This window comes from Mobula birostris, chromosome 4 (assembly GCF_030028105.1).
Source record: "Mobula birostris isolate sMobBir1 chromosome 4, sMobBir1.hap1, whole genome shotgun sequence".
Taxonomy (NCBI): Eukaryota; Metazoa; Chordata; class Chondrichthyes; order Myliobatiformes; family Myliobatidae; genus Mobula; species Mobula birostris.
The window spans coordinates 55,877,135-55,899,665 of record NC_092373.1 but is presented as its reverse complement, the minus strand read 5'-3'; the positions used below and the strand labels follow the sequence as shown (position 1 = coordinate 55,899,665).

Genomic DNA, 22,531 nt, shown 5'->3' with positions numbered 1-22,531 from the left:
TTATCCCAAGTATAGTGCCTTGATGTCATTACTCTCTTTTACTTGACTGTATCACCAGTAACACTGATTACAAAAGAAAATATACGTAATATACCTTAACTAAAATGTCCAAAGAGCTTTCAGCAAAGAAAGACTGGCATTTTATATTTTAAATAATAAAGTTAATTCTCAATGAGCAGTTTAATTCGGATAATATTCTAAAAGTTCTGTACATAGTTGTAAGCTTTTACCTTAAATACCATTTATCCACATTGAGGCCCAACAGATCACCTGGTATTCCTGCTCTAGGCCACAGCCAGGCTGGCAGTCTCCTCTCAAGAAGCAGAGTGGTTGCAGCTATCTGAAATTACATTAATTGTTTCAGCAAATAAGCCATCGCATGTTTCAGTCTGTGATTAAATTAACAAATTTGAAATGCATTATGATTTCCATTCCTGGTACTGTAAATGCTTATGTAATCATTATGTCCAGAAATGGGTCTTAAATCTACAGCCAAATCATGTCAAATTCTTGCCAATATTCTTGATTTACAGAAGTATGACCTGTTCCTTCTCTTTGAACCATAACTAGTACAAAAGTTCTCCAATTGAAAAGTAGATGTCATTACAGAAGTTACCAGCAGAAACAGTGGGGTGGACCAGCTCTGGCTTCAATCATGTGACACTGACCTCATTCACTTGATGAAGATATTCTATTACCCAAAAATTCTTTTCAAGACTCCAAGATTAATCTCCAGACTTGGGCAATTTATAACATAAATAAATTAAAGAGATTTGTTCACATGTTTAAGAAGATATGTAATATTGGAACTTCAACCGGAATCCATTCCAGGCTGTTTTGCACTACATTCCAATAGGTAGACCATAAGAAATAGGAGCAGAATTAGGCCATTCAGCCCATCGAGTCTGCTCCGCCATTCCATTGTGGCTAATCCTGGATCCCACTCAACCCCATACACCTGCCTTCTCGCCATATCCTTTGATGGCCTGGTCGATCAGGAAACTAGCAACTTCCGCCTTAATTATACTCACGGACTTGGCCTCCACCTCAGTCTGTGGCAGAGCATTGAACAGATTCACTAATCTCTGGCTAAAAAACATTCCTCCTTATCTCTGCTCTAAAAGGTCACCCCATCAATTTTGAGGCTTTGCCCTCTAGTTCTGTATCCCCGCACCATAGGAAATATCCTCTCCACATCCACCCGATCTAGTTCTTTCAACAGTCAGGGGGCTTACTTTGCCTTGTACATCGGCAGGGAGGGCGAGAGAGCAGTCGGGGGAAAAAAAAACATTCAGTAGGTTTCAGATCTAGCCTGGATCTCCATAGAACCAAAGATTCTGTTCTAATGGCAGTCATGAATACAACAGGATGTTATATGTCTAGTTTTCAATCAATGTGTTGGAGACTAATTGAATAGACAGCTACTTCACCAAATAGTAGACAAAACTTCCTCAGTGTAAGTATAACAGCTAGAGGCAACTTGCCTGAAGCTCACCTAATCTTCCAATACAAGGCTATTTCTCCATTCAAATATGCACTAGTTGAAAATATTTATTCTATTTAATATTATGCAATTTTCAGAAAGGTTGCTGCATGTTTTGGAAAGAATGATCCTTTTACATTTCCTTGCTTTCTTGGTTTCAGATTACGTCCTTTGTATTAGAACAGTTTACAATAAAAGTGTCCAGAGCAGCTTCAGAATTTTAATTTTCATTACAAGCTCTCTTGTCCAACAATAAGAAACCCATCTTCAACATTTTTCCTAAATTAGAGCGTTCCAAAACTTTCAGGCTAATAATGTCAGATTATCCCTGGGCCAAGGTCCCACTTGCAGATTCTGTTGGGAAGCCAGCTAGCAACTGATTGCCAATGTCCAATAAAGAGCCAAACCCCTCCAAGCCTAAAAGATGGGCCCCACAACCTGAATGTCTTAGTGAGCCAGTCATGCTATTATCAACTTAATTCTCTCATATACATGGAACCATTAATAATCTAATTACTAATCTAACAATAACCAAAACACGAAATATCAAATTAATAGCATTTCAATCAAAAATGAAAGAATTAACCGTGCAATTTTTCTTTTGTCTGCAGCCATTTCCTTCCATTAAAATCCATAAACTGGAATTGCACCAACTCAGCAGGTAGATTTCCCAGCATTCCCAACAGCAGACCTTTACTTGTTCTCAGGAGTCCTGAATATCTGCCCAGTTCAGGAGGTAAAAGCCAATCTGGGTAGGTCTGCCTGCTGTTGCAAGCAGCACTCGTGCCAATATGCCTATTGTGGAGTAACCAGAGTTGCACAATGTATTCAAGGTGAATAACTGTCTCTCTTCTTCTCCATTGTGTCCATCAATATCTCCAGTATAGCATCAGAGAACCTTGCTGCCCAATTTCTACCCTGTTTACGCCATTTGCCCATCAGCTAGTTCAGCTTCTCTTGCCAGGATATTTTTTCTCTTTCAGAACTCCCAAAATAAAACTGCTGATTGGCATTTTACACACAGGGAACACACATGCTTGATCCATCTGCTCTGGCAGTAATTGCCATGAGGCGGCGGTGCACCCGAATGCAGCAGCCTCTCGGGAGCCAACCAGAAGTCCTTTTGTTTTTATAAGCGTCTTTTTTTTTAAATATAACTGATTGTAAGATGACTGTAGACTTTTAAGAATTTCAGGTACCGCAGGTTTACCCCATCAGAGAGCTGTTTGTTGGCTGAGCAGCTAGATCTGGTGTGAACAGTGTTGCTACCTGCTACAGGAAGGCATCGGAGTTGGTGTGCAAAGGCAGCATGCAGTGTAATGATTGCCTTGGACATCCCTATTGTGATCATAAGACCCCGGTGGACATTGATAATGTAAAATGCCACAGGCTTGTTTCTTTATTTTGTTGGTGAGACATACGGCGGGGGTTCTGCGTGGCCTCGGTTGTAGCTAGGACTAGGCCTCAAACTGTGGGCTTGCCTGTTGTTACAGTCCAGGAGAGGAGATGCCTGAGGCAGTGTAGCATGATGTCCATGCCTAATTGCCTCTCCTGTTGGTGCTACCCTCTAGTGTTTGATTAGTGAAATAAGCTGGATTACGTGTGCACGTCTGTCTGTCTGTGGACTGCTGCAAACTGCTTTTTCTTGCCAATGGCAGCCATGCACCATCAACTTGCAGGACATGTCACTCAGGGATTTGGGCTGTATTCTGTGACTGTATGTTTGCTTGCTATTTTGTTTGTTCTCTGTTGCACTGTGTATGTTTTGCACCTTGGCCCCAGAGGACTGTTTGTTCAGCTGTATTCATGTTTGACTGAATGATACCGAAACTGAACTTAAACTTAAGTAGCCAGCTTCTATGTTCTATACTAGAATTTAAGTCATAATACACTATAGAAATATTGTTGCCAGCAATTACAAAGTTCGTCATGAATGATGGCATAATCAACACATTTAACTAATTAGACTGGTGAATATTTGTCGAGGGTCATTACAGAAATCTCTCTATTTTGTTGGTGTGACATTTGAAAATCCCATCAATACACAGAAAATCACTGGCCTCACTCTCTGTATTGTGCATGGAATTGCTGACTTTTACTCTAATATTTTAGGAGATGTGAAGGCCTCAAACCTTTTCCAGAGTTGATGGTTTCCTGACAGCTATGGCATTGATTCCTTGTAGAGTATTTAATTGCTTTAACTATAAAATTTTAAAAATCTGTACAATAATGTAAAATTCAATTCAAATCACTGAGCTTGTCGTCTTGAGCAGAATCTGTCTAGGGTTTTCCCCAAGACAAGTATACGAGAATACTAATTTCTACATATCTCCTTCCAGTCATGCTGAACAATCTTCTTGCTATGCGTACCAAATGCCTATCTTGGCAAATCACTGTAATCTGTGAGGAGGGCAGTACAAGTAATAGTTGATGCTTTGTTGCAATTGCTAAAACACACTTTCCAGAGTTAAAAGTGTTCTAATTTTATGGTATATTGAATTTTCAATAGGTTCTTCAATGTCTTTGAATAGCTGTATACACCAAACAATCTCTCTTTGACAGACAGGAGGAGGCAAGATTTAACCAGCTATGAAAGCAACCTGAGGGCAAGTTTACCTTCAGACGCTCATACCTGGACACAGTTCTAAGCAAGAGTGGGAAGTTCAGACAGCCCACCACTCAGTGGTAGACCCAGGCTGCTGTATGGCTTACAACGGCAAACCAAAGGAATGGCAATTATAAAACCATTCAAATGAATTGATTTTAACAAATGTTTCAATGAAAGTATTAGAAAATATCACTGAAAATGCATTAATCCTGTATCATAGGATTAGTCTAATCAGGAAGGATTGATCTATCTTGAACACAATTCATCCCACAGTATTTCCTTAGATAGTCTTTGTCAAATTTTGAATGACTCCAAAAATAATTATGTTCACTTATTAGAATAACGAATTGTTTCTTAACAAATTACAGGGCTGTAACTTCCAAACTCCTTAATGGAAATCTACTGAAATATAGAGCATGCTTTTAGAAAAGTTTTGGACCACCTGTCACAGTCCTTTTAATTTTTTTTATAATACCTGTCACAGTCATTAATAAAAGTAACTAAGAATAATTAAATGGAGTCATTTACTAGGAAAGGAAAAGCAGACTTTACCTGAGCTTTCCAAAGTGACTTTCGTTCACTGACAACTCGATAATGAGTATCTCCCATTAAAGCGATGAAAAGGTTCAGGAGAAGAACAAAACCAAAACACATGTACACCATATAAAGGACAATGATAATGTCAGGGATCTTGATTTCAGGTGGGCCGGGAAGTTCAGTGAGACCCATCATCAGCTGAAACAATGTGAAAATGGTGATGGTAAGATCCCGGAAGTACAAGTATGTATTTGGGTCCAAGGCTTGAAAGTGAACATCGAAACCTATGATGGTTCAAAAATAAACAAATTATTAAAATATGAAATAAAACCACTAAATTTATGTAACTATTAGAGTTAACAAAGAAACCCATGAATTTGTCAATATGACAATATTTGGCCCATGAAAAATCACTGCTGGATTCTTATGATTTTCATCTGAATGTTAGTGACTCAGCACTGATTTGATCAGTTGGACTTCAAATTCCCTGATTGAAATGCACTGTACAGTACTGTCAGCATCTCTCTTTCTTAACTCTCAACCTACAGATTGCTCAACTTTTATGAAAGGAGACCAAGAAAATAGGTAGTTTTCAGAGACCTCAGGAATCATTACTTAGCTAGTTACACTGTCCGTTATGAATAGCAATAGCATTTAGAACCTAATTCCAATGCTGGACAGCCTCCACATGAAAGTTAAATTATTTTTGATAGCTGCCTCACTGAGTTATTCCTCTTGCAATCTGCTTCTCCTATTCCAGACTTAAATGTACTGAAAATATTCCCATTTAGAAATGACTTACTTTTATGGCTTGCAAGTCATTTCTTTACTTCAAAAAGTTACAAAAAAACATAGCGTAACACAGCATAAGTCTCATGGGATATTACACATCAAAGCATGAGTGAAACTGGTAGCAAGCTTCAGATTGGGAAGGGGACAACGTGGCAGCAACTGCAGGTTTTTAAAAAAAATTTAGATTCAATATTTGTAGTTATCTCAATTTTTTTAAAAATTTTAATTCCATTTTAGTCCTTACTCATTACAAATACCTCCTACAGCTTTGCATTAAATATAAAAGCTATTATTTCTCTCTTTAGTGCCCAATAGACCCTAACCCGACTACTTTTACTTTAAAAAGTAATGGTTATCATTTCCTATTGTAAAAAAGTCAAAATATTACTAAGCATTTTTTCTTTATTAATGCTGGTCTTGCTATACATTTCCGGCATTGTTCTGTTTTGCCTTTCTCTACCAATACAACATTACAGCATAGTACAGGGCCTTTGGCCCACAATGTTGTGTCAACCAATATAATGCACATTGCACCCACCTGCACCAAATCCTATAATGACAATGATCAAAACGTAACAAAACCTCATAAGATCACCGAAGATCATCTTAAAAGAGAAAAGAAGGAAAATAGATTATTGGCTTCAATCCTGCGATTGAATTATCTTACATTTGGAAGTATATTTCCAAAGCAGTATCAATGAATTTACAAAGTTCTGATAAAGATGAGAATGGAATTGAGGTTAAAGAAAGACCTTATCATCAGCTTTATCATAGTAGAAATTCTGACTTCTTGCATCTACTTGGCTGATGTACACAAAGTGTACGATATAACCACAGACCTCTGGATCTATAAAATGCTATGCTTGGTTAAACTTAGCCGACTGTCCCTGATATTCCACAGGCCCATTCATTACAGACTCTGCAGTCCCAAATGTACATCCAAAAACTAAATGCTAGCTTGAGACTAGTTAAATTAATTTGATGCAGAAGTCTTGGAGCCAGTGATGGGTTTTTGTTCCACAAATTTAATCTGAATTTTGAAACCAGCTTCATCATTCATCTTAAAACTGGCACTATTTTCTTCTACTGCATTGCCTTCTGAGCATATATTAATAAATTTGAAAATAGGAATGTTTAAAAATATGTGGTTTTTAAAAAATCATTTCTCCATTTCCAGAAAGCAGAAAATACAGGACATTTCACAAACATCAAAGTCAAAATAACTAATTTGTAAGTAGTTTAGTGTTTCCCTTTGGAAGGGCATGATCAAATGCAAAAATATTCATACAATCTTCAAATAAAAAGAAAATAAACTAACCTTTTGTATCATGATACACAGGGGACCAAGCAACTTGAATCCACGTGCAAAATAAAGAACATTACACCAGGCACTTATTAGTGCATATGCCATTATAACAGTTTCCCATTCGTGGTTCAAAACTCTTAGTATCATGGTGATTAAAACAAAGCAAGCATAAACAATCCTGGAAATCAAAATTAGAAACCAGTTTCAATCCGTGGTAAAACAAATAAGTACTCTTGCAATACAAAACTGTTGTTACTCCAGGGGCTATTTTTTTTTTTAACTAAGGCATACAAGACTTTGTTGCCAAGTTGACTCAGCAAACTTTAGCAGGAGCAGTTAGTCCACGGTCAGGTTTTTATTGGAATTTATTTTCTGGGATCTCAGTGTCTGTGGTATTTTAGTGTTTTTTTTACACTTAGGACGTACAGCATGGTAACAGGACCTTCTGGCCCAATGAGTCTGTGATGACCATTGACACCCATGTGACCAATTACCCTGCTAACGACACGTCTTTGGAATGTGGGAGGAAACTGCAGCGCCGGGAGGAAACCCGCGCAGTCACAGAGAGAATGCACGAATTCCATACAGACAGTGCCACAACTGTACCGAGGTCACTGGCACTATAATGGTGTTATGGTAACCATTACTACACTACTGCCTGCATTTATTTCCAATCCCTAACTTCCCTTGAGAAGATGGTGATGAGCCACCTTCTTGAACAACTACATTTGTTCTGCTCAGGGAATTCCAATAGTGCTGGTTCCAGGATGTAAACAAAGCTATAATTAGGAACTCATAAGACATTTGGTTTCTTTGTCCTTTGTAGCAGTAGAGTTTGCAGGTTTAGAAGGTGCTACAAAAGTTGGGGTCACCTACAAAATAGAGTGTGCTTTGTAGATGGTACACACTGCAACCTCCATGAAGGAACAGATGTTTAAGATGGTGGATTAGGTGCTAATCAAGTGGGCTGTTATCCTGAATTGTATTGAACCCCTTGAGAATTACTAGTGCTGCACTCATCCAGGCAAGTTGAGAGTATTCGCAATCCCTAAGCTGCTCTTGTAGCAATGGTCTTTGTGTGACTGGCCCACTTGAATTGCTGGTAATGTGACCCCAGGATGTTGTCAATAGGGAACATGGTAATGGTACACGCAGAAAGATTAAGGAGTTGAAAGCTCAGCGTTTAGCCATGGTCTAATAAGTAACAAATAGCTTTTGTACCATTAAAATACCAGGCACTGATAGAGATGGTCAATGTCTTATATTTTAATGGCACAAATATTCCTTGTTACTTGCTGTTAGACCATGCCTGAAAATTGTTGAGGTTTTGCTGTATGATTAGTTGCCTGAGCAGCCATGAACAGAAATGAACCATAGTACAATCGTTACAACTATTCTGACTTTACAAGGAAGCAATATAATTGAAAGTGAAGATAACTTGGCCTAGGATATTGCCCTGAGGAATCCTGCAGTGATGACCTGGGAATGAGACGGTTAACAACCAAAAATCAAAACGACTCATCTTTTGTATAAGGTAAGCATGCTTTAGATGTCCACATATTTCACAGAAGCATCTTGAAGCCACATCTGGTTAAATGAGAGTTGTTCTCACTTCACCATTGAAATTTCAGCTCTTTCATCCATGTTTGACCATGGATATGATGTCATCTGGTTCTGCCTACTCCTCTCTACCCAGAAAAAACCTCAGCTCTGCCTGAACTGACAGTCTCGCCTTGAACACCAAACTTCAAAGGAGCTGGAGAACCCTTCTCTCCTTCCTTGTACCTCTCACATTACTCTGCCCTACAAACTCTCTCTTCTTCCTCACAGCCATGCTACAAGCAAACCCATCCATGGTTCTAAGAAGCAACAGAATAAAAATTCAACCTGAAGGTATAGCATTGTTTCACAGTTTCCGAAACACAGGGTTATCCAACAATCAAATTCCATAAGCGCTATACAACCCACTCTGCTCAAATTCACTTTTCAAGGTATTCCAGGTACCTTTAAACAGAACAGGCAGCTGGTTATACTCATCCTATTGCTGAGTTTCCCCAAACCGATGGCTACAATTCATTTTGACAGCCTGGTTATTAAATCGGCAATACACAAGACAGATGTCACAATCTGCCTACTTTGTGCACATCTTATGTAAATAATTGATGCATAAACCACTGCCTAATCAATTTCCAAGTAATGCAAGGCATGCTTAAATTGTGCACTTGCTATCTATGCCTGAAATTGGAAACAATGAGTATATGAAGCCCACTCATCACAGAATGCACACGTTCAAGAATTACTGAGTTAGAAGTCTCATTTTCTCCTTGCATCTCAGATGCACAACACAACAATGGATATTTTCAATTATTTCACATATGCATGCTAATTCAGCTTAATACTTTAGAACATACTGATTTACACCCATTACTATTTAATTTAACCACCAGATCTATATTTACTGTTGCTTTCAGCAAAGCAGTCCAAGCTGCATTTCTTAACTCAGCAGAAAGAAACTGATTTTGCAATCATTTTGTAATTCAACTATCACTGCCTTGTTTATGAAGTTTTAGTTAAACCCTAATGTACTTTGATTAGTACTTTTCTCAAGCTTTCTACTGGTTTATATAAAGTGCTTAAAATAGTATAAATTGTAATACCAGAAAATGGTATAGATTGTTGCAAAAGCAAAATGACAGTATTCAGCAAAAAACTATAATGCAGCACAAAAGATTTTGAAACAACCAAAAAAAAGTACCGTAGCTGAAGTATTAAGCAAACTAGCCTTACATTGTAATGTGGAAGGGTCCTCCAGTTACTGTGTTTCCAAAATACTTTGCAGGTCCTATGTGAATCAAGCGTGGAATCTGTGAAAACAAGGAAATAAGAGCTTAGTTTTGTTACTGAGAAGATAATGAATCCGCTGAGATAAAATATTCAAATTATTTTTGAAATCTATTTTCTGACTTTCTAGATATGTCAGACTTAGTAATAGAGATCATAATCCAGGGTAGGGTTCCATAAAGCGGAGGTTGTCAATGAATCTAGCAGACAAAGCACTTTCACTGGCAACAATTTTCATGGATACTTTGGCACCATTTTGCCTTTGCAGCTGAGAATATATTTCCCTTTCCAAGTTGACAGTATTATTTTGTTTTTGTGAATCTGCTTGTGAACACATTGCATCACAGCGTACACGAATATTCCAGTCTGTGCTTTATAAAAATGATTGAATATAATATGAAGAATGAATCTGAGAAGGCCTTAAAGTGCACTGCAGCACTATGAAGATGTAAAATATGCTAAGGCTCTTAAGCAAACTACTTCAAAAGGGCATTTTCCAAGTAGTGCGGCTACCGTGAATGTAACGATTGGCAAACTTTGTACAAATCTAGAAAAAAAAAGCACCATTTGAGGACCTTCAGGAGGGATCACTTTGGATCTGAATTTCAAATTGGAATTAATTTACTTTCTGAAAGATTAATGAAGCAAAAGTTTAGCAGACTGAAAAAGTACAAGAATGTATTTACGGTCATTTTATTATGTATTACCTTGTTATGCTTCAAATGTACTTTTTGTAATATATTTCAGCTGGTTTAATTAAATGTTTTTGTTGGTGCAGAAACCATAACACAAATTATCTGCCAACAATGAAATTAATTACGTATTATATTGAGGAGTGTACTCATTCTGATTTTAACAAAACGAATTAAGAAGAATTGTGATTTTATTACTAGTTGCTGCATAGCTAATTGGGATTTTTTATAATGTTGAATTGGCTTTGTAACTCCCAAAAATATTAAAATGGACTTAAAATTGAGGACAAAATAAAGAGATAATTTCATAAACTAGTAGAAAACAGCAAGAAATGTTTCAACATCTTCTCATAGAACTCTACACAAATGTTTCAACATCTTCTCATAGAACTCTACACAAGAATCAACATAAACCAAATATAGGCTCATACGGGCAATAAGAAGTTACTATTGATTAATTTAGCTAATCGATTTTTCAGTCTTACAATACAGATAACTTCATGTCATGTTAACAAAAAGAACCATCATTTCCAAAAGTATTAACATATTCATAATAAAGCATACTGCTGCTCAAAACCGTGTCCATTGATGTAAGAGTTCTCAAAAAAAAAAGGAAAGCTTCAACTTTGGACAGCATGGTAATGTGATATTTTATAAGATCCAATGTACCTCTGTGACTAGGATCAGAACAGCACCCACAACTGTCAGAATTTCTCCTGCCAAGCGAGCAAAATCCTCAGCTGACACATAGGCTTCCTGGAAGAATGAACGTGTATGGTTGAAAAACGAAGTGCATAATTAAAAAGCATTCTACATTTGTCTCAGCAAAATAGATTCTCTCTGCTGTTAGATTAAACTTAGTCAGTAGGTTTATGTCAAATTATTTTAGTGTCTTTCTTAAGCATTGTTTTTAGCCCACCTTGAAAACATTTCCCCAAATGGAATTTCAAGTTGGAAACCAAAAGCAGAGAGCAGAATAATCTAATATCCTGAATTGAGACAACGCTATATTCATGAGAACAATGGTGCGAGGTTTATACATTTCTCACATGTATTTTGCAAACAGAATGCAGCATGAGCCAACAGTGTGTCTACTTTCCTGTGTAAGTTCTAATTTTATGTAGAATTCGAGGGAAGCGAAACTCTAAATCCGTGCCTCTCTTGATAAAATAAATAAATGTGTGAAATACTTGTTGCAGTATAACTCTATAAAAATCCCTATATGAAATCACCAGTGAGAGCAATGTGGATCCTAGAGACCAAGACAGGAAAATATGTAATAAGGAAGTCACAGAGGAATTAGGCAAAACTTTAAAACAGTCTTCATGAAACATAATGCAAAATAGTTACCAAAGGACCCAGTACAAATAAGGAAGCAAAAAATAGGAAATACTATTAGAACAATTCATGTACACGCCAAACATGTTCTTACTTTAGAAATTACCTAGAGTTACCCATAGCCCTCTATTTTCTAAGCTCCAAGTACCTATCCAGGAGTCTCTTAAAAGACCCTATCATATCTGCCTCCACTACCGTTGCCGGCAGCCCATTCCACACACTCACCACTCTCTGACATCTCCTCTGTACCTACTTCCAAGCACCTTAAAACTGTGTCCTCTCGTGATAGCCATTTCAGCCCTGGAAAAAAACCTCTGACTATCCACACAATCAATATCTCTCATCATCTTATACATCTCTACCAGGTCACCTCTTATCCTCCATCGCTCCAAGTAGAAAAGGCAAAGCTTACTCAACCTATTTTCATAAGGCATGCTCCTCAATCCAGGCAACATCCTTCTAAATCTCCTCTGCACCCTTTCTATGGTTTTCACATCCTTCCTGTAGTGAGGTGACCAGAACTGAGCACAGTACTCCAAGTGGGGTCTGACCAGGGTCCTATATAGCTGCAACATTACCTCTCAGCTCCTAAACTCAATCCCATGGTTGATGAAGGCCAATGCACTGTATGTCTTCTTAACCAGAGAGTCAACCTGCGTAGCAGCTGAATGTCCCATAGACTCAGACCCCAAGATCCTTCTGATCCTCCACACTGCCAAGAGTCTTACCATCAATACTATATTCTACCGTCATAATGGTGAAATATTTTCTATAAATTTTAAGGTGAGCAACAACGACCCCACTATTTTAGAAAGGAGGGAGAGGCAGGGACTCATTAGTCTGGTGAAAATGCTGGAACTTATAACAAAAGGATGTGTTATCAAGAAAACAATATTATGATTGAGTAGAATTTACATGCATTTATGAAAGGAAAACTATGCTTGATTAATCCATTGGTGTTCTTTGGAGAAAGAAGTGGAACCACAACATTGAACCAGGTACTGCTTTTTTAAGGACGCTTTTACACAGATTGTTGAACAATGTTACAGCATGTAGCATGAGTGTAATAAAGTCATAGAGTTATACAGCACAGAAGGCGATTCAAACTCAACTCATCATTACAGACCATGGTGTCTTTTTCAGCTCATCCTATTTGTTTGCACTTGACCCATATCCGCCAACACCTTTCCCATCCTAGTACTTGTGCAACTGTCTTTTAATCATTGTAATTGTACCCACCTCCACCACTTCCTCTAGGAGCTCCTTCCTTATACCCACACAACACGTGTGGACAAAACTTGCCCTCTGAATCCCTGGAACTTGTTCCTCTCTCACTTGAATTTAAAATCTCTAATCTTAGACTTGTCCACCCTGGGAAAAAGACTGTGACAACCCATTTTATTAATGGTCCTCATGATCTTATAAGCCCCAATAAGGTCACTTCTCAACCTCCTTTGCCCTATCCAAACGGTCCTAGCCTATGCAGATGCCTGCAATATACAACTATGATTGAGAGTTGTTTAAGAGATAGAAATCAAGTCTCAGATTGGCAGGTTATAACTACTGAGATACTGCAGGGATCGATACTTAACTCGCAGTTATTCACAATACAAAAAGGATCTCGTGCTTTCCCAGCATAAATAATGAATAAACTCTTCTCAGGCTTCCAGCCAGGTAGGGGTATAGATTATAACCAACGCATCGATGACAATTACTGCCATCTTCATCAGGGAGATGGCTGAGCTTGTCATCAAAATGTTGGTTATAATCAATACTTGTACCTGTCTGGAATCTCAAGAAGAGCTTATTCATTCACAATATACATCAGCAATTTTACAACGAGAACTAAATATAGTAACAGTTTTCTGATGACACAAAATTAAATGGGAATATGAGTAGGGAGAGGTATGTGAATAAGAATAATAATTCAAGGGCAAATAGACAAGCTAAGTGACCGAGTTACAATGGACAAATAGATAGCATGGATAAACATGACATTATGCAATTTGGAACAAAAATAGAAAAGCTGTTTGTCTTTCCCCAGTACATTGAGAATTTGAGAAACATTGGTACAAGGGATCCTGGAATACAATACACAACCCTTATACACAAGTCGCTGAAATATTGGCCTTCATTGGAAGTCATTTGAGTAAATGAGTAAACAAGCCTTGTTGCCAGTGCATAAGGTCTTGGCGAGACCTCACCTGAGGTATTGTATACAATTTTAGGTCTTCTTACCCAAAAAGGATAGATTTGCTACAGAGGGAACATAGCGAGGATCTACCAGGCTGGTTCCTAAGATAGTAGGTCTGTAATATGAGGTAAGATTTGAACAGATAAAGCTTGTATTCATTGAGATTAGAAAAATGAGATGTAACCTCATTAAAATGTACATTTTTTTTTTTTTTTACAAGACTGAAAAGGGTGGACGCAGGAAAGGCATTGCTCCTGGCTGAGGAGTCTTGAACAAGGCACAACCTTAGAACTATTCTGACCTCCTGTTAAATTCAGAGATCTAGTTCAGCAATTATCACTAATATCCAGACATCAAAGAATTTTGGACTAAAAAGTTGCAATATTTCGTCAAAGAATGGTGAAACTTTGATAATGTCCAGATGGCTGTGGAGAATCAGTCATTGATTGAAATTCAAAGTGGAAATCAATAGATTTCTGGACATTAAAAAAATTAAGGAATATTGGGATAAAACAGAGAAATGGTCTTAAGGTAGAAGCTTAGCAATTATCTTCTTAATGACAGAAAGTATGATTGTCTACACCTGCTCCTATTGCTTATGTTCATGTTCTCTAATCCTTTGTCACACAACCACCAACATATCCAGCCCACCCACCAAAACACTTCCCCATTCATTGCTACTGTATATCACTAACATCCTGGACAGTACAGCTACTAGGACTTGATGTTTCAATCCCTATGGTAAGTTAGCACTCTCGATGTTGGCAGTGGGCTTGGAGTGGTGACAAGGAGGGAGGGTAGGTACGTCATCAGGGTCATCAGGTGGGCACCCTCCTTCTTTGACGTTTCGTTGATAAGCCCACGACGTCTCCAGAGGGCTCAACGGTGCTACCTGGCATCCGAGATACAACCCCTCGGTTCCATACCCTCCTGTCTTCATCTTGCAGCCCAGTTGTTGTCTTTCTTTTTAATCCAAATCCAATTGCTGCTTTCTTCTGCTGCATTTGATGAGGACTTGATTGCTTGTTGGAGGGAGTGACCCCTCACCCCCATCTTCTTCAATAGACTGGTCATAGATGTAGCAACAGATCCCCTGCATCCCACTTCTACAATATTTATCATTCCCTGAAGTAGATCATTTGATCATTTGCCATTGCCGTTTATTGGAAAATAACCCTTTGGGCGCAAAGTGATTTGTCTAAGGTTATGAAAGGTGTTATATAGATCTTCTGGTTATTTCCTTTAACACAAAGGAATTTTAATTATTTGCCTGTTAAATTAATGAACAAACAGCTTGCAGTGCAGGCAGAAAAAAGCTAGCTTACCGATTGCAGATACAAGTTAATGAAGTTACAGAACAGGAAGATTTGGAAATATCATCACCAGAATAAACACAGATTAATATTTTTATGTTTGACATTTGGATATTATTGACTATTTCTGAGCTTCTCAGAATTAAATGGAAGTAGAGGGTAATCTAAAGTGAAAAGGTCAAATTGCAAGAAATGGTACCTCAATTTGTGGCAACGTGATTTAAATGGTGCAAACTCAGAGTCTCAAGTACAGGAAGTAGGCAGCTTGAATCTTCAGAAAACATATCTGTCAATATCATGCTCCTATTCAACAATTTTAATGTGGTTTTAAAAGTTAATGAGCAAGGATCCTGAAGAACATAGGGGTATTAATTTGAAATATGAAGATTGAACCCAACTGCTATTTAAGTGTTAGCTTAAACAATTTTGTTCCACCTGTCTCATTACTACCCAGAGTTAAAACTCAAATCAGATATTCTAGACATGATCCAATATTGAGCAGACGATACAACAGCCTGAAAGCATGTATCACCCGGTTCAAGGACAGCTTCTATCCTGCTGTTACAAGACTATTGAATAGTTCCCTAGTACCATAAAAAGGACTCTTGACCTCACAATGTACCTTGCTATTATCTTGCACCTTATTGTTTACCTGCACTGCACTTTCTCTGTAGCTGCTACACTTTATTCTGCATTCTGTTATTGTTTTACCTTGTCCTATCTCAATACTCTGTGTAATGATTTGATCTGTATGAACAGTATGCACTGCTTCTCGGCCCATGTGACAATAATAACAAGCCAATTAGCCAATAATTATTGTCTCCTTGTTTTTCAAAATTTACTCAGGAGCTACTTGATTCCTTACAAGCCTCATTTAAAGTCCTAACTAATCAGTTTGCAGTTCATTTGCATAAATTACACCAACTTAATTTACTGCATCGACTAAATAACATCTGCATTCATCTTTCCCCTCTGTTCAGTCTAATTGCTCATTTCCAAAAACATGCTCTGCCTATACTTCTCACCAAAATAACTTCATATTTCATTACAGTAAATCTTATGAGCACATTTTTATTTCTACTGAAATTGTTTCCAAATTATTCCATCCTGCTCCATCCATCTGTTAATTATAATTAACTTTTAAATGGCCATACCATATCTCCAGTTTCTGAATGTAACACAGTAAGCAGGAGATAGCAATTGCTGTTTCACAAATTGCCCACTGAACAACACAACCTATTTTTTGCCAAATCAAATGAAGTTCCTGCAATCTTAGCCTCTTTGGCATTCTGTAATGAAGCCACACTCCACTCCTTAACTGTGTTCCTAGACACATTTTATTCAGTTTATTAAATACAAACTTATTTACAATATCTGCTTGTTTTATCCTTGCTACATTTGCTTAGTTAATCAAGTTTCTCCTTGCAATCTACCTTATTTGTAGCAGTATCCCTCAGTGAAATATTGGCACTCCTTTATTCGTCTTTTCAGAAGGCCTGCCCTCCTACCAAGATACCCAGCCCACCAAGATATTTATTCACTATTTCTGTCACCATTCATTCTTGTCTCCACCCAATTTTAATTGTCAACTTGTTTTCCCCTCACATTTGTTTAACATTTTCTTTTACGTCTATTTTCTTTTTTCATGACACATTTTCTTATCTTCCAATTTTTTTGCTCCTCCTTTACTGTTTATGTTCTGTTCATGTGCCTTTTTCTTCAGAAATTGCTTAAACATAGATGCTTCATAAAGAACTTTTTTTGCATCATTTCTGAAAGGTTTCTGCTCATAGCTTGTTTGATCTCCTCCACTTTTCCTGACAGATTTTCTTCTGTTCTGATAAAACCAGAACATTCCTGCATGTCCTCCCTTTGGCTCAAGTTCACATAACTATAGTATTATAAGTGGAAACCCACTAATCAGTGGATCAGGATCAGAAATGAGTATTTACCATCATACTTTGCAGATTGTTAATCTGTCCATTGCCTTTAATGCAAAGGTCCTAATTTTTCTCAACCAAATTCTTACATGAAACAAGATCAGATAATTTTCTCTTCAACAGCTTCATTACTACTTTCTTTATATGTTTTGTAAACTAGCCAATTCTTCTCAAACCCATGTTGACTCTTTCCGATGAATCCACACCATTTTATGCATTAAGTTAATCTGCCTGTAATTATGACCTACTTTAATTTCATTACTACAAGCCCAGTTAAGATTTCTTTGAAACACGGTATTAATCTTATAAAGGTATCTAATTTTGAAAGATCATATTCCCCTCTATCGCTCCCTCACTAGATGCACTCATTTTCTATGGTCCTCTACATACGTTTTTGGTATCCTTTTTCTCTAAACAGTCACCACCCTTTCTACATTAGAGTTCGCATAAGCATATTATTTTCAGAATGAAGCACCTTTTCATCAAGAAGCACAAAGATTTCAACCATTGGACCAACAACAAAACAAAGTTATGACAATAATAGTGAGGATTCTATGAAAACTTCAATGTATCCTTGCAAATTTACATTGTTTTCTGTTGGTTTTTGTCTGTCATTGAGCACAAAATCCCACAGCAGGACTACTGAATATTTTAATACTTGTACCAATTGAGTAACTTGCCAGAGAGCTGAGAAGTATTAAGATGATTATTTACCAGAGATTCATTGCAATTTTGTCCTGTTAATTCAGAATTATTTTCTTAGGGAGAGTTTTTAAACTGGCTGTCATTTCGTTTGGAGTTCGCATATTAAGAACAAAACAAGCACCTTTCCTCCTCCCATCCTGCCTTCCAATGACAGACAGTTCCCCAATTCCAGGGCAGGCCACCGAGCCTCTAGGCTTCGACCATTGGGCTACAACTTCTGGACCTCTGATTGACCTTTGGGCTTCGATCTTCGATACCAACCCCTGGACTAGCTGATGATGAGACCCCAAGGCTCAATGTCTGAGCATGTGGACCAATCAGCCTTCACCACCTCCTCGCACAGATATGCACTGACCTGGGACAGCCTGACAAACACAAATATCCTTCGTCCTCAAGTCCACATTGCTGGCCTTTGAATGTGGAATAAAGGCCTTGACTCCAGATGTGTTCATCCCATGTCCATGGAGCGTGAAGCAGAGGCCTGACCTCTAACTCTTCCCTGCCCCTAAACTCTAGGAACTTAAAAAAAATAACTGAGTCTGAGCAATCCTTTTGATGAAGACTGCATGAAGACGCCATCTTGACATTCTTTTGCCTTGTTATTATGCTTTGACGTTATTTTTTAATTTTTGATCTTTTAAATGTCAAATTGTCACCCTAAATTACCAAATTGCACAATATTTAATTAAAAAGTAGCATTGCAGTCCTGTAGAATTGATTACCCACATTTGCTGCACTAACAGTTGGGCCATTTACAATATACCAGTATGTGTACAATGGACATGGTGAGCCACTGGGGCTGCTTTTGTGCTGCACAAGTCCATGAGGGGTAAGATTATGTAGTGATTTGAAAACAGTTAACGCTGAGAAACTTTTTTCTGTTTTTTTTAAAAAACACAATTATGTGGATAATAATTCTGCTTTTTTGCTCTTACGTTTAATGGTTTCGGAACCATAATGGTAATGTTGTCCCCATCAGGCCCTGCTGGAGCAAGAGGACGATACACACAGCAGACAGTAAAAATTATTGTGTATAAAAAGTAAAGTGCAGTCCACAATAGGAAATATTTGAATCCATAATTAGTCCACTTATGATGCAGCACTTCTTTTACTGGAGTAATTTTTAGCAGCTTCCGGGCCTTAAAGAAGAGGAGAAATATGTTAAGATTACGACTTGCAATTTCTTGAAGCTCATTTTTATTTTGGCTTACTTAGCTTCATATAATGCACCTTAAATGTCAAATATTCAATAGCAATCATGCATTTTTGCAACACTTGAACTTATTCCAATCTGGCCGTCAGAGAAGCAAAACACTAAACAAACACAAGACTTAAGGGAGTGTTAGAAATAAACTTTCAAGTGATATAGATGATGTAAATGGGATAAGAGAAAAGGGAGAAGCGGGGGGGGGGGGAGAAGAATGAAGATAGCAGTAAGATTTGAGGTAGTGAGTTGTAGGTTGTAAAGGGACATTAACAGGATGCAGAGCTGATCTGAGGAGTAGCAGATAGCAGATGCATTCAGCCCAATCAAAAATGCGAAGAGATTCATTTAGGAAGGTGAAGTTTGAATGCAGAATACAGGGTTACTGGCAGGATTCTTAGCAATGCGGAGGAACAGAGGCATTTTGGGATCCACATCAATTCTTTCCTTCAAAGTTGCCACACAAGTTGATAGGGTCATTAAGTAGGCTTACCGTGTGCTTGCCTTCATTTGTAGGGGAATTAGTGAGTTCAAGAGCCACAAGGTAATGCTGCAGCTCTATAAAGCCATGTTTTAACCACATTTGGAATATGGTGTTCAGTTCTGGTCACCTCATTATAGGAAGGATGTGGAAGCTTTAGAGGGTGCAAAGGAGATTTACCAGGATGCTGTCTGGACTAGAGGGAACATCTTATGAAGACAGGTTGAGTGAGCAGGGCTTTTCTCTTTCGAACAAAGAAGATGAGCAGTGGCTCGTTAGAGGTGTACAAGATGACAGCAGTAGATAGAGTGAATAGTCAGACTCTTTTCCCCAGGCAGGATAATTCCCTTTGAGGGCATAATTTTGAGGTGATTTTAGAAACTATGGGGAGAGGATTTTAGAGGCAAGTTCTTTACAAAGAAAGGGGTGGGGGTGTGGGATGCCCTACTAGGGATGGTAGCAGAGGCAGATACATTGGGGGCATGTAAGAAACATTTAAAGAGGCACATGAAAGATAAATTAGGTTAAAAAGCTAGCATCACATCATGGGCCAAAAGGCCTGTATTGTGTTGTAATGTTCTATGAAGGAAGGAATATTGAAATTAGTAAGTTTGAATATTAAGCCAGTGCCAGTTAGCAGGTTTATAGGCAATTTGGTCAGGTAGAATGATAGCAACAAATTTTCAATTGCATGAAATTTATGAAGGATGGCCATCTAAATAAATTTGAAAATCCCCTCGGAGATGGTGAAGAACGTGAGTCAGTAACAAACATTGAATATGTAGCAAAGATAGTTAAGGGCATGGGAATGAAGTGAGCAATGATTTACGAGATTTGAAACTCAGTTTAGATCAAAGGTAAAAGAAGAGATTGTTAGTCTCAAGCATTGTTGAGTTATTCAGTTCCATTTTGGTTCTGTAATTCAAGAGGAATATCTTATACTACAAGTATTTTGACAAGCTTATATCCAGAGAAGGGTACAGAGCTATGAGGGGAAGTAATTGCTTTTTAACTCTATTATTTATTAAAGTTTAACTATTATTAAACTCTAAGAAATATTTTTTAAATTTAAAAACATCAACATAAAGTTTTACTCTAAAATATAGCAAATACAGTAGGTGCGTTTAAGACAGTCATGTCAAACAGTTAATTATGGTCACAAACACGAGAAAATCTGTGGAAGCTGGAAATCCAAGCAACACACAGAAAATGCTGGAGGAACTCAGCAGGCCAGGCAGCATCTATGGACAAGATAAACAGTCGACGTTTTGGGCCAAGACCCTTCATCGGTACTGAAAAAAAAATGAGAAGTCAAAGTAAGAAGATGGAAGTGAGGAGGAAGAAGAACAAGGTGGGAGGAGAGGGGGAGTGGTAAACAAAGAGCTGGGAAGTTGATTGGTGAAAGAGGTACTGGGCTGGAGAGGGGAAATCTGATAGGAGAGTGTAGAAGACCATGGAAGAAAGGGATCAGAGGGAGTTGGGAGGTGATGGGCAGGTAAGGAGATAAGGTGAGAGTGGCATGGGATTGGGGAATGGTGAAGGCAGGGGTGTGAGTATAATTTCCAGAAGTTCAACAAATTACCGTTCATGCCATCAGGTTGCAGGCTACCCAGACGGAATACAAGGTGTTGCTCCATCAACCCAAGTATGGCCTCGTTGCAGCAGTAGAGGAGGCCAAGGACTGAAATGTTGGAATGGGAATTAGATGTAGGATTAAAATGGGCAGCCACTAGAGATCCCACTTTATCTGACGGATGAACATAGGTGTTGGGCGAAACAGTCTCCCAAACTACATCAGGTTTCACCGATATACAGGAGGCCACACTGGGAGCAGTGGATACAGTAGGTGACCCCAACGAACTCACAGGTGAAGTAACACCTCACCTGGAAGGACTGTTTAGGGCCATGAATGGTCGTGAGGGAGGTGGTGTAGGGGCAGGTGTAGCACTTGTTCCGCTTACAAGGATAAGTACCAGGAGGGAGATCAGTGGGGAGGGACAAACAGAGAAGGAAGTTAACACTGGGAGCAATCCCTGCGGAAAGCGGAAAGTGGGGAGTGAGGGAAAGATGTGCTTGGTGGTGGAATCCCGTTGGAGATGGCAGAAGTTACACCATAATTATGGTATAGCGGCTGAATATTTAGAACAGATACAAGAATAAAACATTGGTGAAAACGTTTACTTATTAATGATACTTGTAAATCACAGCTTTAAAATTTATTGCCTCTATAACCATGATCAAGTTCCAGACAGGAGACACAAGTTAATTCTGGAGAGCTTAACCTCAGTCACCAAGCAATCCCCTGGTGACCGGCCAACCTGCTTGAATTGAAGTAAAGCTGATGCACAGAAATGGGCAAGGTAAATAAATCAAAACCGCTGGCAGGAAACTAGATTAACTCGATGAATGATTCTCTGGTAAAATCAACTCCAAAGACTCTGTGAATGGGAGTGAGTTTATGTACCAAATCTGGCTCTTAGGGCTCCACTTAGAATCCCTACAAAACTTCCACAGACAGAAGACCTGCTGATAGACATTCCACAGTGTGTATTTTGGTACTTATCCTTAAGCCTTTTTATTTAAAAGTTAGCATTAATTTAGCTCTTCCGGTTTCCAATTTATAAAATTTAAATTGTCCATAAAAGTGAAAAGGAAGCTCTCAATTTAAGTACAAGGGCGTAAGTGAAATGACCATCCAACAATTTGATTCTCTGACAAATGAAGCATCAGGAAAATTAGGTGGAAGCCTTGATGACTTCACTCCTACCTTATCTGCAGAGTCTTTGAATCCTCATAACATTTCTGCAAAGTTCTGTGGGGGTTGGGGAGCATTGCTGGGAACAACCAACCAATAGTTCCTGGTTAATCAATAACTTACTCTCAACCATGTTTTCAATTCCCTTTCTGCCCTTGCTCCTTTTCACCTCTGCAACCTCCAACTGACCTACAATAAGAAGCATATGCTCCTTCAACAATGATCACTTTAGCTTTGCTAAATTAAATCAGTCTGTTATGGTTCCAACTGCTCCAGTGTTCTCTGCCTCTCTGAAATAAAATTTAACAATACTTTGACTAGCTTTTGGACAGCATTGCTCAG

The 22,531-nt window shown here is 38.3% G+C and overlaps 1 protein-coding gene across 2 annotated transcripts in view; it reads right to left on the bottom strand.

Annotated features, from left to right (window-relative positions):
• Positions 1-22,531, bottom strand: part of LOC140195912 (transient receptor potential cation channel subfamily V member 6-like) — an 88,821-nt gene that overhangs the window by 5,592 nt on the left and 60,698 nt on the right. Inside the window, exons 8-14 of one of the 2 annotated variants that reach the window (XM_072254580.1) lie at positions 18,685-18,888; positions 10,929-11,015; positions 9,514-9,590; positions 6,739-6,904; positions 5,959-6,025; positions 4,644-4,912; positions 231-340 (exon numbers count right to left, since the gene is read on the bottom strand). In XM_072254580.1, the coding sequence (XP_072110681.1) occupies positions 231-340; positions 4,644-4,912; positions 5,959-6,025; positions 6,739-6,904; positions 9,514-9,590; positions 10,929-11,015; positions 18,685-18,888 (980 nt within the window). The remainder of the gene's footprint in view (positions 1-230; positions 341-4,643; positions 4,913-5,958; positions 6,026-6,738; positions 6,905-9,513; positions 9,591-10,928; positions 11,016-18,684; positions 18,889-22,531) is intronic. The other variant, XM_072254581.1, reaches the window with a different exon arrangement.